Here is a 15,299-nt window from a genome sequence, read left to right as displayed (position 1 = left end):
AAGGATGTCATGCGGGACAGTGTCGAACACTTTGCACAAGTCCAGGTAGATGACATCAACTGCTCTGCCCCTGTCCATCAGTTCTGTAGCCCCATCATAGAAGGCCACCAAATTGGTCAGGCAGGATTTCCCCTTAGTGAAGCCATGTTGGCTGTCACCAACCACCTCGTTGTTTTTCATGTGCCTTAGCATGCTTTCCAGGAGAACCTGCTCCAAGATTTTGCCAGGCACAGAGGTGAGGCTGACTGGTCTGTAGTTCTCCGGGTCTTCCACCTTCCCCTTCTTGAAAATGGGGGTTATATTACCCTTCTTCCAGTCATCGGGAACTTCACCTGACTGCCAGGATTTTTCGATACATGGGACATGGGTATTGCCATCTTTTTTTATGAAATCTCCCCACCCCATCTGCCCAGAGAGGCTGCAATTAGGTCGGCTCACGCTTCGAGTTCATATATAGTAAAATACTGCATATGTAATATAACAATATATTGCATATTGTTATAGTTGACAAGGTCAGATTTGGATAATAAGTGCACTGAGCGAATTAGCTCATAATTAAGTATCATCTTGAAAAATCAAAGACTGGCACCAATTGTTGGAATGGTCCCTTCACGTAAAGCTGAAGTGGGACCTTCTGCAGCCCCACTCAGTACCCATTAGCTGGTCTTGTGACAGAGACCCTGAACTGGGCTTCTGGGTAGCCCTGAGCTTCCTGCACAGAGCAGAAGCATGAGGAAATCATGTACCACACCCAAGAGATGAGATGGCTGGAGGACCCACAGGGGCAATAAAAACACTAGGTCAGTGATTCATTTATTTGCACGTCCTATTTGCAAAGGCTCTTTACCTGCAACTGCACAAGGTTATGCTCACATAAAAAGAGACAGCTCCAATTTTCTGTACAGGGGTAGTTTATTTTTTTCCCAATACGCTGTTAAAGTTCCTGGACATTTCTGTCTTTGTTTACAGCAGGCTCTAGGACCAGCCCTGCTGGAGTGAAGAACCACTGCTGCTTGAAGCAGGCCAGGTAATCCTGATAGTATTCAAACATTAAAGGCCTTGGAACTATGGCACTGGTGCTCGCAAAGGCAAGGTCTGACCATAGGCTGAAATGCAGAAACACTACCTTTTTTTATAAGCTAAATTTATTTCTCAAATTTGAAACAAACAAAAAAATCATTCAACAATTGAGCAGTTTTCTTAATGTAAGGCAAGCATACTGCGTCAAAGCTCACATATGGCCAAGCACATGACTCAAAAGGATCTCTGCTTCCCAGTTTAAAGACAAACACAGCTTCCTCAGAATTGCAGAAGGGTAAACATCTTGAAAGCCAACAGCTTACAGGCACAGAAACACCACCACCAAACTCAAGACACTTCATCAACTCATGACCAAGAGGTAGCAAGTTCCAAATAACCAACACTAGGTAAATGATTCCACTACAAAAAAATGGAGATGAATTATACCAAAGAAGCTCTGTACTAACCGTGCTGAGAGATTCAACTGCTGCCACAGGGCTCCTTCCTGGACAAAGAGGAGAGCAGCAAGCTGACAGGAGTAGGATTGCACTTCATACTTGAGAAGTGAGCAGCTCTGCTGCAGGCACAGAGAACACAAGAGCAGCACTGAGCACGGGCTGAAGCTCAGTTATGTGATCTGGTCAAGCATCCAGCTTCAGCTGCCTCCAACTGTCAGGCTCAGGGGAAAGAACCCAACCAAGGTATTGGCTTAGTCGAGGAAGGAGCTGCTGAATCTTCACCAGCCTTTGGCTTCCTACAAGAGAAGCTGCCCCGACATCATATCCCCAGAGGTATCCAAAATTCAAGGCTTCACTCAGTTCACAACAGATGCTTCTGACATGTTTCTGAAGCATAGGTTATTTCCACTGATCCATCTTGGATCTATGTTTCCCTCCTTAATCTGCCTGCTTGCCCTCATGCCTTTTAGTTCATGAAAAGTATAAAAAGGCTCTTTCCTTGCCCCTTAATTTCAACCTTTCTACATATCCTATTTGCCTCCTTTCTGGGTACTGTCTCCTATGAACACACCTCTCTCAAGGAGCTCATTGTCCCTAGTGTGCAGTTTCCTGCAACCCACTACTTTATCTCAAGACTTTTTTATCTTAAGGCTTTCAACTTAAGAAAAATCCATCAGGCTGCACTGTCCCAGCATATGTAAACTTTCATTTATCTCCATTCAACTCCAACTGGCATGCTGTTATCACAGGGTGAGGAAGAAAAAGAGAGGAACACCAAAAGGTACAGAGTTAGAACAATTCAAACTGTAGACAAAATTACCATGATTTACTGTGTTCTTACCAGAAAGGGGAGCTAGAAAGTAGCAGACTATGGTCTTACATGTGGCAAACCTCCAAATTAACCTAGGTTAAGAGGAATGGAGAAAGGAAGAGCACAGAATTTTCTAGATGCAATGCTATACGATTTCTAATAAAATTGCTCTTCATAATTTATCTCCACTTGCTTCAGAAACTCCTGCTAATGAGAACCTGAAAATTCTAACCTGCTTGGATCCTCATAATTACACCCTTTCCTTCTAATCTACCATGCTGCTATACTTAAATATATATGATGAAATACAGAATAGAGTGCTCTGATTTAGCACTTTACTTTTTTGACGTGATTTTCCACTGCTTGCTCAGTGATGGTTTCGTCTTCTTCGATATCTCTTTCTACCTTCTGGCCCACCAGATCAAAGATTGCTTCTGGGGGAAATCCCTTGGGCTCTCCCACCTTCACTGTCAGCATGTCAAGTGTCAGTACTGCACCTTCAGGAATTGCTACTTTCGCCACAACAGATTTTCCCAGCTACAGGGGAGGAAAACAGAAAATTCAAAAATAAGTAAAACACATCCCCAGGCTTAGTACAGCAAAAAAGGCTAAGGAATATTCAGCAGTTACTTGGGAAAAGGTTGCGAAGAACTGCCCTCCTCATTAATTCTTATCTGAAATGAAGGTTGAGTGGAAACCTCACTGTAACTAGGCTCTCTTTCTGAAATCAGATAATGGATCACTGGAATTTTTCAGAATCAGAGTGGAGGGAATCTCATTAGATTAACCAGTATTCTAGCTTAGCGTAACAGCAGCTCATATACAGTCACAGAGACCTAATATTACTATTACCAAGTACTTTGTACTGGGTACTGGTGTGGGTGCACCTCGAACCCTGTGTACAGTTCTGGGCCCCTCACTACAGAGAGACATTGAGGTGCTGGAGCGGGTCCAGAGAAGGGCAATGGAGCTGGTGAAGGGCCTGGAGCACAAGTGTGATGAGGAACGGCTGAGGGAACTTCGGGGGGGTTTAGTCTGGAGAAGAGAAGGCTCAGGGGGGACCTTATCGCTCTGTACAACTACCTGAAAGGAGGATGGAGCTAGGAGGTGGCTCGTCTCTGCTCCCAAGGAACAAGTGATAGGACAAGAGGAAACGGCCTCAAGCTGCACCAGGGGTGCTTTATACTGGATATTAGGACCAATTTCTTCCCTGAAGGGGTGGTCAGGCATTGGAACAGGCTGCCCAGGGCAGTGGTGGGATCATCATCCCTGGAGGTATTTAGAAGATGTAAAGATGAGGCCCTTAGTGACATGGTTTAGTAGTGGTCTTAGCAGTGCTGGGGCAATGGTTGGACTCAATGATCTTAAAGGTCTCTTCCAGCCTAAATGACTCCATTATTCTACTTAACTTAGTTAACCACTGGATGATAGTCACAGAACTCCATTACACTGAAAACTGACAACATTATGCTTTGATTAAAATAGTTCCTGAGTGCCAGAAATAGGAACTCATTAGAAAATGACAGCTCTGCACCAACTTCAGTGGCTCAATGTAAGCACTGTGCATGCTGCTGCTGCAGAGCAGAGATTTCCGATTGCAGAGGCAGAAACACTGCTGCAATAAACAATTAGCAAGCTGCTTTTCTGAATACAGACTTATTAACTGTAGGTCTAAGTAAGTTCCAGCTATACATGAATCAAATCAAAACTTACCTTTTCATTGCAAGCCATTTCACAGGGCAGTAGCTGTTTGACTGGAGATCCCATTGCTTTTTCCACAGTACGGATGGCTTTCACCAGCTCTGCCAGTTCGTTTGGCTCCAAGGATGCCTGGTGGTCACTTCCTTTCCATGTTTTGTCCAGAGTCACATGGCGTTCCACCACTTTAGCTCCTAATGCCACCGCTGCCACCGAAATGGCGATGCCAGTTTCATGCCCCGAGTAGCCAATGGGGATATCAGGAAAAGCTGACTGATAGGCCTTGAATCATGACAGAGTTGATCTGAATTACGAAGGTAGCAATTTCAAAGACAAAGCAAATTTAACAGTGATGACTGCAATAAAAACCATAGGAAATTACTGTGCCACAAAACAAGCAGTTGATTATGCTTTAAATTGATCTTTCTTGCATTCAACATGTCACACTGCATTACTGACCATCATGTTCTAAGAATTTCACTAAGAATTCAGTGCTGACGAGGAAAAGGTGGTACGTTTTGTTCTACAACTTCTCTTATGTTTTTCCTTTTAATTCAGTTGTACTCCTCAAGGTCCTGAAAGGCTCAAAATGGAACTTACATCACTGTCAGCTACACTGACAAAGTAGTGCTCTATCTTCATCCACAAACCCAATGGACTGGTTAAACTTAACCTGTAGCCAAAGCAGACTCCACCAACCACATTTTTAAAATCTGAAGCAATCCTTTCACCCATCCATAGGGGACAGTCACTCAATCATAAAGTCAATTAAATGCAGCCATGTCATGTTCTACTAAAAATTCTACTAAAAAATAAGAGACTACATGTGCATAAAGCTAGGCAAGTGCTTGAACACTGGGCAATTTGGGAAAATTTCCTTGCATTTTTACTGGGCATATCCAAGTAATATTTTCAGACAAGGAAGCTACACAGGGGCCTAATCCATTTTCTTCATTACTCTGATACTCACATGAAGCATTTTTAACACAGTTTTCTAGTCTAGCCCCCTGTTTAAAATTATGTTCTCAATTCCATACACCTTCTTAATGGTAACAGTCTACGTAATTTTTCTTTGCACTAGCAGTTGTTGACCTATCATATTTATATGATATAACCATATGTCATATTTTCCTGTTTAGTTGTGAATACTCGAGTAATACCCTTTATAATGTTCCTCAAAGCTGAGTTCTGCTTAAAAAGGATCCAGTGGGTATCTTTACTTCAGCACTTGCGTGAATTACAAGAACATGACACATCTTTCTAACTTCTCAGAGGCAAATTCCAGGATGCCTAAGATCTGGATCTCAGTAAAAGTGGTACCCTAAACAGGGCACACTCTGGGTTACTCACTGACCGATATAACGCGGAGGTTGACATCCTCTGGCTGAAGCGGGTATGCACTGGTGCACTGCAGGAAGCAGAAGTTTGGATTGAGGGGCTTCACAATCTGATAAACCTGGTGCATTGTGTCCATTGACTGCATCCCGCTGGAAATCACCATGGGGCGACCTACCCATTAGAAAATACATACATGATTTGTCCTAGGTCTGTCAGAAAGCTACACAAGATTAAATTAAATTTTTGGAGTAAAATAATTCAGTTAGACTAGAAAAGGAAGCTGGGTGAACCTTCCCCCCCACACCCCGAGTATGAGGGTGATTTTCTTCTAGAGGTGATTTTTTCCCCAAATCAGCTGGAGGAAGGATCTAATAACAGATCTACTGGGGCAGCTCAAGAAAAAATGCATACCTTTCTTTGCAGTCTTCTCCAAATAGGGAAAATTGTTTGTATCTCCTGATCCTACTTTGAAAAATGGAACATTCAGTTCATGTAAAAATTCCACGGCCATCTGCAAGGAAAAAACATCACTACTTTTCAACTCACCACTTCAGCTGGATCAAAGACAAAGAACTACCATGCTGGGATACAAACAACCCTTCAAAACAGCAAAACCAAACTTAGTTTTGACCAAATTTATACGACCAAATTGAGTAGGATATATATATATATTGTGTGTATATATATATACACACATATATATCCCAAAAAGCTCCTGAAATAATATTTACTATTCCAAGGAGATTAGTTTCTCACTTCCCTCCAGGTGAAGTATTTCTGAAGTGCTTTCCTTTATACCTCTACTCAAAAAGCAGATGTCGCACAGGTTTTTGACTAGGATCCCTGCCTCCAGGCAGGCTCTTTGGTCTCCCAACTATAGCTGGTCAAGCTGCAGATACAGCTGCTTAGTGCAGGTGAGCTCCATTGCTCCTCTAGCTTCAAAATGAGCTTGTGGGCCACAGCATTTTCTTTCTGTCACTACCAGAGACAGCAACTACCTGCACAGGGGAGCTTTCCTGCTCAATAAAAAACATACTGCAGGCACACAAGCAGTCTTCTTGCCACGTACTTCCTGCAGAACAGAATTACTATACCACAAACAGAAGTCTTCCTGAATAGTTCTGTCACTCTGAAAAATTGTGTGAGTATACTGAATAAGCACCTGGAAAAAAATGCCCCAAAAAGAGAAATCCAAAATTATTTGCTTTTAGGAGACGTACTAGAAAATAAAAATAAAATATGTCCAAGAAAAGACTACAAAACAGTTTATTCAAATGTTAATTATAGTCTGCCTTCTTCCAAGAATGCATGTGCTATATTGAAGACAATTCATGAATCAGTGGAGGTTCCCTGAAAGTCAGTATTGTATCATTTAGTGGCCTTTTAAAAATTGGTACTTTTAAGGAAGAAAATCCCAAACCTACCAATCACAGGCAAGATACAAAAATCCTCTATTCACATCTAGGGGAAAGAATGTAATAGTCACCTAACTTTGTCCCCCTTCAACAACCCACAAACATTTTTAATTTCCTCATTGTGGCAGCCAAATTTACTTGGTGCCAGAGAAAGAGTGGCAATGTCCAGAAGAGAATCACATCTTCTTCAGCCTGATTTTTCCATCACCGCTATGATGCAGATTCAACTTCTTGTACCCAGGATGCATAACATCAATTCAGTTTATTCACTAAGACGCATTGTGCGTGAAGACAATGAATTCACTCTATTAAAAAGCCGCAGATATAATCTGATGAAGACCGCACAAAATGAAGCATAACTGACAGACCTCCTATCAAAAGTCACTTCATTAGGTAAACATCTCTTGAAAATTGGCAGCTTTTCTGCAAGAGATTCAAGGATCCGGAAGTAATCTCAAACAAGGACATTAAAGGGAGTGGTTCAACAGGATCCTATTCTGTCTCCAGTACACACAGAACAGGGTAGATAAAGGAGTTACTCATAGCCTTTATATTTACTTCACACATCACTTCACCGATTTGCTCATATAGTTAAACACACAATTTAACCTCTTCAACATAGCTCGAGTTCTAGAGATTATGTTCAATTTACAGAAGTCAATGTATTCTCAGGGACTCATTACATCAATTTGTGCGACGTCTAACGTAAGTTCCAAGCTCATGTCTTGCAGAACTGCCACCACAAAAAAGAGAAGGCACAAACATGTATCAGTACTGTTAATTAGCTGATGAGGCCACACACAAAGGAGCACAGCATCTTGAAAAAAAAGAGGGATCCCAAAGGTGGAAAGTGATCTTAGCTGTTGCACATAAAAGGTGTTCTGCACTGCACAATAGCCTTTATAAGGTGGAGGCTTTAACATCAAGGAGAGTGATTTTCCCCCTGCTAAAGGCATATGGGTGTTTAAGGTTCCAGATACAGAAGTCCAAGACTCTTGGACTTAACTACTCTTTTCTTAAAGGAGTATGTGTTGTTCAGCAGGTCCTCTGGACATGAAGAGTACAACAAAAGAAGCATCACAACACCCCCTTTTCACAGATCTGTTTCTCAGCCCATGGCATCAGGCTATGGCAATTCATGCAAAACATCACTTTGTCTGTCAGACCTCTGAAGTAATTTTTTTATGGTGTTTGGTGCTCCTATCATCTCAGTTGGGGCACAGCAATTCAGTGATTTTTGTCAACAGACAGTAAGTTGATAGAAGCAGTGAGAATGGCCAGAGGACTAGAAAAGACAGCATAAAAAGGCTGAAAGAATTGAAGTTGCTTAGTCCAGAAAAAAAATACAAAACAAAAAGAAGAGATGTGACAATGGTGTTCAAATACACAGGGAAGAGGTACAAGGTAAGAAAGATCTTTTATGTCAGTCATGAGAAAGGAGCTTGAGCTGATACATCAGGGAGGAGAAAGAGACACTGAATAGATCACCTTAAAACATTAAATAAATCCCACCATGAATAAGGCTACTTGCAGAAAGACAGGGACATTGCTGTGCCCGCCTGATGCAAGAGCGGCTAGCCTACTTCTTTCTTTGGTTGGTTCTCTGTATTTTCTAGGCCACAAAGAAAAGTAAACCAATCTGTAACTTCTGATCTATACTGAGGTTTAACTGCTCCTGATCTTTCCAGTTTACACATTTCAATTGTGCACTGCATTTCTGGCAGTATGATGTAAAATTAGTTGCAAAACAATGTAACTAACATAATTCTGAGACAGGCAACGTGCAAGAATTGAAGTGTTCATCCCCTAAGGGTGAAGAGCTCCATGGACTTCACAAGCTGGTGACTGACTGTTCAGTGGCCCACTGACAAAAAGCAGTAAATGCTTCAGGAGTTACAGGGCAAAGTGGAGACGCTCCCCGTGAGATAAGTAAAAGAAAAGGAATAGAAGCATTTCTGCTGCTTAGAAATACCAACTGGGGCCCAGCAGACAGCAGAAAGGGAAAAGAAAAAGGAAAAAAAAAAAAAAAGGAGGGAAATAATAGGGGTTATGTTGAGAATAACTTGAGAAAGGAATCTGATCTAAATACAGAGGGGGTTTGAAATGCTTGAAGCCAATATACCAGCCAGCACTGGAGAGCAGTCAGGTTGCAGTCTTGAGCTAAACTCTCAAAGCTTTTGATTGTTTATGAACTTCAACAGAGGCCTTTTTGCTAATATAATTTACTGTGCATAAACATCTCAGCATATATGGCACATCTTCCAAGATGTTCAGTCATCTACTCAGTAGATACAAGTGACCTGGCAGAAGTACAATTACTCTGTTTTCCTGATTTATAAATTCAACGTATTTTATATTCCTTTTATGTAAGAATACCTAACAACCAACAGGACACAACAACTGGACTCTGCCTGTCATTCCGGCACAGCTTACGTACCTCATCCATGCCAGACGCCGTGAAGAAAATGCCAACCTCCTCTGCGTATTTCTGTAGCTCTCTGTACTGGTCGTGGCTAAACTCCAGGTGGCGCTTGTGCTCCCCGTAGGTCTTTCCCCAGGAGTGTTTAGACGTGTAGGGCCTTTCTAAGGCTTTCTTGTTGAACTTGTGCTCCAGTTCGCTCTTCTGGAACTTGGCACAGTCTGCTCCACAGTCCTGCAAAACAAGCGGGTACACACTGAGCACTCACCCCGAGCCTGAGCACAAGGACCGTGCAGCTGATGTGCTCATGTGCAGTGGAGTTTTCACACAGAATCAACCAGGTTGGAAAAGACCTTTAAGATAAGTCCAACATCATCATCACATCAATCACAGAAATGGTACGAACAGGAATGAGTGACGGACAACCCGCCAACACGTAAGCCTTTCTATTTCAAAATGCACCATATGTAGCAGTCTAGAAAGAAAACACACCAAGACTACAAAACTGAACTGCCTCTTTCTATGCATGCCCCTTATTTCAAGTGGACTTCTTTGGCACTGGTTCCAAGCACAGCTGCCACAAGGTAACTTTACATGAAAACAAGCAACAGGATTCTGCAAAGAGAAGTGTGAACCTGAAATTTGTCTGAAGCAACACAAATGGTGCAGGTAAACTCTCACAACATTATTTTGTACATATACCCCAGTCACAAGTCTGAATGCATCGTGCCTTGACTTCTTCCGTGATGACATGCTGTTTTCTAACAGAGGTATATCTAACAGTTACAATAGCAGACTTCAAAGCAGCTTGGCTGTCTTACAGGCTGACATGGCCTAAAAGAACCCTAATGCAACTGAATCAAACTGGAGGCTCATCAGAGACAGTTACTTGATTCTTCCAATGTTCACAGTTACCTTGTGACACAACTGAAAGGCTGCTGGTAGCCTCTCAAAGGCTGTGTAATCTACCCGTGTGTGCAGAGGTATATGTATTGTGAATGAGGTGGGGGCTTCCTGAGAAGGGCCACAGGCTGCAAGATACAGACCAAGAGCTACAAAGTCATCACCCACTCTGCTGCCCCTCACCACCACCACCTCCTATCAGCCACTGTGTTTTACAAATTCCTCCTGTAAATCACTGAGTCACAGACTGGTTTGGGTTCGAAGGGACCTCAAAGCTCATCCAGTTCCAAACCCCTGCCATGGGCAGGGACGCCTTCCACTAGACCAGGTTGCTCCAAGCCCCGTCCAACCTGGCCTTGAGCAACTGCCAGGGATGGGGCAGCCACAGCTTCTCTGGGAAACCTGTGCCAGGGCCTCACCACCCTCACAGGGAAGAACTTCTGCCTAAGAGCTCATCTCAGTCTCCCCTCTGTCAGGTTAAAGCCATTCCCCTTGTCCCGTCCCTACAGGCCCTTGTCCAAAGCCCCTCTCCAGCTTTCTTGTAGCCCCTTTAGGCACTGGAGCTGCTCTAAGGTGTCCCCTTAAAGGAGCCTTCTCTTCTGCAGGCTGAAGCAGCCCAGCTCTCTCAGCCTGTCTCCAGAGCAGAGCTGCTCCAGCCCTCACAGCATCTCCGTGGCCTCCTCTGGGCTCGCTCCAACATCTCCACATCCCTCTTGTGTTGTTGCCCCAGAGCTGGATCAGGACTGCAGGAGGGGTCTCACAGAGCGCAGCAGAGGGGCAGAACTCGCCCCCCCTCCCAGCTATCCCATCCCACCGACCCCAGAGGACACTTCCCGCCCTCCCCCGGCTTCCCCGCCCGTCGACGGTGCCACAGCGCTCCCGCTGCCCCGCACCTCTGCCTCAGCACCCGGCGGGGAAGGCAGCGTCGAGGTCCGCGGGGCAGCCCCGCGCCCGCCCGCCCGCCCGGCGGCGGCAGAGCAGCGCTGCGCACCTTGGCCATGCGGATCATGCGCTTGGCGATGTCCAGATCGCCCTGGTGGTTCTGCCCGATCTCGGCGATGATGAAGCATGGGTGATCGCCGCCGACGCGCCGCCCGGGGCACAGCTCGAACTCCCGCGACATGATGGCGACCGCCCGCGCTCCCGTCGCCCGCTGCCGCCAGCGCCACGGCCGCGGCCTGCGGCGGGACAGCCAATCCGCGCGGCGCAAGGCGGGGACGGGCGGCACCACCGCCCTTCCCATTGGCCAACTCCCGGGAGGAGGGCGGGGGCTGCCGGGGATCATGCGGGCGGGGCCGCCAGGCGGCGGTGTGCTGGCGGGAAGCGGTGAGGGAGTGGCACGGGGCGGGACGCGGCTGGCGGAGTCTGGCCGTCGCGGCGGGGCCCCGGGTCGCAGGGCCCGGGGGTGGCGGAGGTGTCCAGCGCCGCGCCAGTGGCACGTAGCGGGTCGGCCACGTACCCGCCCCGGGCAGCGCCTGCAGCGGTCGGTCCGAAGCCCCTGCACGGACAGCTCCAGCCTCGTCAAAGACGCGTTTTGTGTGGTGGCAGAACACCGGCTTCCCAGAAAACACGCACTGAGAGACCCGTTGTGGTGGTTGATAAAGAGAGTTTGCAGGAAGGGCTTGTTTTAGCTAAAGCTGCCAGTGATACACCAAAATAAGTCAAAGACACGGTGGCGAACCTTACACATAGTCTTGCAAAGCCCCTCTCAACTCAGCATGTACATAGCATCATGGAATTGTTTAGGTTGGAAGAGAAGTTTAAGATCCTTGAGTCCAACTGTTAACCCAGCACTGAAAGGCATTTAGACCTACAACCGATAAGTCTGTATTCAGAAAAGCAGCTTGCTGATCGTTTATTGCAGCAGTGTTTCTGCTCTGCAGCAGCAGCATGCACAGTGCTTATGCTGAGCCATTAATGTTGGTGCAGACCTGTCATTTTCTAATAAGTTGTTATTTCTGGCAGTCAGGAACTATTTTAATCAAAGCATAATGTCGTCACTTTTCAGTGTAATGGAGTTCTATGTATATCACCCAGTGGTTAACTAAGTTGAGTAGAATCACAGAATCTGCTGGGTTGGGAAAGACCTTTAAGATCATCAAGTCCAGCTGTTCCCCAGCTCTGCCAAGGCCACCACTAACCCGTGTCACCGAGGGCCTTGTCTACACGGTTTGTGAACACTTCCAGGGACGGTGATTCCACCACTGCCCTGGGCAGCCTGTTCCTTCTCTTTTCCAGACTAAACACCCACAGTTCCCTCAGCCGTTCCTCATCAGACTTGTGCTCCAGACCCTTCACCAGCCAGGAAAGTTTCATGATAACTGTATCCCTATTATCAATATTCACTGGTTAATTACACTGACTACAGTCATGGTGGATACAAATGCAGGAAAAGCTTATTTAAGAATGCTAGACCACAGCCACAGAAAGAGGTCTGAGTGAAATACAGTACCTACAAAAATTACTACCTTTTGTGTGATGGGTACATACACGCTTTATATGTTCATGAACAGTTTCTAGAGAGAGCATAAAAAGTTTAAAGTACGTTGCAGGTATTACTAATATACCCCATAATTGGTCATCATAGTAATAATATAATTTCAGGAATTATATAGGGTTGAAAGCCACACCATAGTCTGTTGGATGTTAAGACTGTAAACATAAACCAACCATTTATTAAAACACCCGTGCTTATTATTGTCCGTGCAGAACAACTTGTGAGTGTAACCTTAATGCAGAATGCACATAAATGCTGAGGAAAAAATATGAAGAAGTGTCTCATGAAAAGGTAGCTGGTTGAAAGAGCTGTTCATTAAGAAAATATTTCTTAATTGCAATATTTGAAGCAAGTCTCTAATGTGCTATGTCTCACTGACTTTTAGCTTACACTCTACTACAGTACACTTGCTATGAGACCTTCCTCTAACCAAACAATATGGCTTGCAGCCCCAAGCCCCAGCTTGCTCCTCAAGTTCATTGGTTTCTTCCCACGCAAAGCTTACCACCGGCCCCACAGAACAGAAACACCCTTCTTTCTTGGGCAAGTCCCTTGTTCAACCATCAGGTAAAGCAGCAGGAAAAAGATGCCTCCAGAACACACATAATTAACTTCTCGAATGGTTTTACAATGGCAGAGTACCATTTTGCTTATCACAAGCTAAAATAACAGAAGATTGAGCCCCTGTGCTTTTCTTTATCCTATATTGAAGCAGTAGAATTGGAGGTAAAAGGTTATGCAGCTATATATACATACACACATATATAATTCTAATGTAAAGCATGAAAGCACCAAAATTGTATTCTGTGAAACTCTGTGATATCTAAACCCCTGGTTCCGTTGGAGATTTGTCTTCTATTTCAGTGGGAGAGCCATCCCACACTGAAGATTTTATGGATGTATTTGTGCACAATAGTAAGTATACTAAGAATAAAATAAAATAGAATAGAACAGAACAGAGCAGAACAGTTCCAGTTGTAAGGGACCTAGAAGAATCATCTAAAGTCCAACTGCCTGACCACTTCAGAGTGATAGTTGTCACACTGACAGTTATCACACTAGCCAAACAGAATTTACATGCTTTAGTCATGAATTGGAAAGCTTGAGACAAGTACATGTAGTTTATGCACTCAGACACAAACAGACTTTTATACAGCCCTGGAGCTTGGCTGGTGTGATAAAAAACCTATGAAGAGTCGTGGTCCTTGAAGCACGTAATGTACTTGCAGCAGTTTATAGGAAATTAATTCCGTGATGATCCAGCGATGATGACCATTTGCCAGCTGCAATCTCTTTCAACTACCACGATCTAGTGCATTTATAAAGTGCTTTGAGTTTCTCAGTGGATTTTAAGTCTTTGCCTCCTTTTCCTTGGACTATATACTGTACAATGCTGGTGGGAGTTAACTTCCCCTGGCCACACCATTTGCCTTATCCTATTTTTTGACTGGTTTGTCTTCTTGTTATAGCTACAGCAGCGTTCCCAGCTCTTGAAGTTATAATTCTTCAATAAACAGAAGCTGACTGCCCTTGAGATGTTTACAGTCTTGTGGCCTCTGTTTTCAGCCTGTGCGCATATCTTCAAGGTCTCTGGTATTATCCCACACTTAAACTCCACATTATAACAAAAGACATCTGGTACCAAGCTTAAGTTTGCACTGCAAATTCTCACAGGCTGCAAACAAGCCTGAAAAAACACCAGTTCTGTGTCCTCACAAGGGGTGGCTTCAAATTTCTGAGTAGCAATGGCAGCATCATTTGCACTGCGCCACCCAGGCAACAGGCACAGGCAGAATACTGTCATCTCTGCCTTCAGCTAAGTGTGAGAAGACGCATTTCATAGAAGAGAAACAACATATTACATCAATATGGAGGATCTGCTGAAGATGGGAATGTAGCACAATGTGATTCCCTGAATACTCACAGCTCTGGTTTCATCATCAGGTCCCTTGCGGAGAAAAATTGCCTGTTCTACATGCTTATAGCCTGCGTGTGTGAGCTTGACCAAGTGCCTGTGCGCTCTGGAGAGGCCTTTGTCAAGTGCCTGTAGGGACAGGACAAGGGGCAATGGCTTTAGCCTGACAGAGAGGAGATCTGAGGGAGAAGTTCTTCCCTGTGAGGGTGGTGAGGCCCTGGCACAGGTTGCCCAGAGAAGCTGTGGCTGCCCCATCCCTGGCAGTGCTCAAGGCCAGGTTGGACGGGGCTTGGAGCAAACATCTTTTTAAACTCCTTTTAAAACAGATCTCAGTACATTTAGAAATTGGATTTACATGTCACCCTCTTTTAAAGAATGGAGAGAAACAGACCCATCCTGAAACGCTTTTGTAGTCTGATTGCCTTTTTGTTGTTCCATGAAGATTTTATTCATGTAATACTCCTGCAATACACTCTTCACCTCAGTGTGACACATCAACAAACCACTGTGGGTGAATGACAAGGGTACTACTCTGATGTTCTGTAATGGTCTCTAAGCAGTGACACCTGCCTTTAGAGGTGGTACCTTCAGTCCTTTTGCAGGGTGAGAAAGCAGGAAAAAAAAAGGCTTTAGTAGTGCAAAAGTATTTGATGGTGTATCCGAGTTATAGATAGCATACAGTTTTTGGAATTCATCATTAAAACAGATCTAATGAATCAGTGTATTTTATCTTTGCATCTAAAGCTAGTAACATTAAGTTTCCCATTCTGATGGAACACGGGTAGCGCTTTTCCTGGGCCATCTGCAAACTTGTAATATTGCTTA

The 15,299-nt window shown here is 44.5% G+C and overlaps 1 protein-coding gene across 1 annotated transcript; it reads right to left on the bottom strand.

Moving 5' to 3' along the window:
• Positions 1–893: 893 nt before the first annotated feature.
• On the bottom strand, positions 894–11,255 carry NANS (N-acetylneuraminate synthase). Its single transcript, XM_030470855.1, has 6 exons — positions 11,054–11,255; positions 9,178–9,393; positions 5,737–5,836; positions 5,342–5,496; positions 4,003–4,269; positions 894–2,826 (listed from the first exon to the last, which is right to left on the bottom strand). Exons 1-6 carry the CDS (start codon positions 11,183–11,185, stop codon positions 2,617–2,619), a joined length of 1,080 nt encoding a protein of 359 aa, XP_030326715.1. The 5' UTR covers positions 11,186–11,255; the 3' UTR covers positions 894–2,616.
• Between the last annotated feature and the right edge of the window lie 4,044 nt (positions 11,256–15,299).

The sequence above is a fragment of the Strigops habroptila genome, chromosome Z, assembly GCF_004027225.2.
Source record: "Strigops habroptila isolate Jane chromosome Z, bStrHab1.2.pri, whole genome shotgun sequence".
Classification (NCBI taxonomy): domain Eukaryota; kingdom Metazoa; phylum Chordata; class Aves; order Psittaciformes; family Psittacidae; genus Strigops; species Strigops habroptila.
Note: the sequence above shows the minus strand (reverse complement) of the source record. Positions and strands in the feature narration are given on the sequence as shown.

Bases quoted from the DNA above. Each gene is read 5' to 3' on its own strand.
- NANS (XM_030470855.1), bottom strand. From the start codon at position 11,185: ATGTCGCGGGAGTTCGAGCTGTGCCCCGGGCGGCGCGTCGGCGGCGAT. The intron at 4,270-5,341 runs GTCAGTGAGTAA...TCATGATTCAAG, and splicing joins TCAACCTCCGCGTTATATCG to GCCTATCAGTCAGCTTTTCC. The intron at 2,827-4,002 runs GTAAGTTTTGAT...CCTCCCCTGTAG, and splicing joins AAATGGCTTGCAATGAAAAG to CTGGGAAAATCTGTTGTGGC.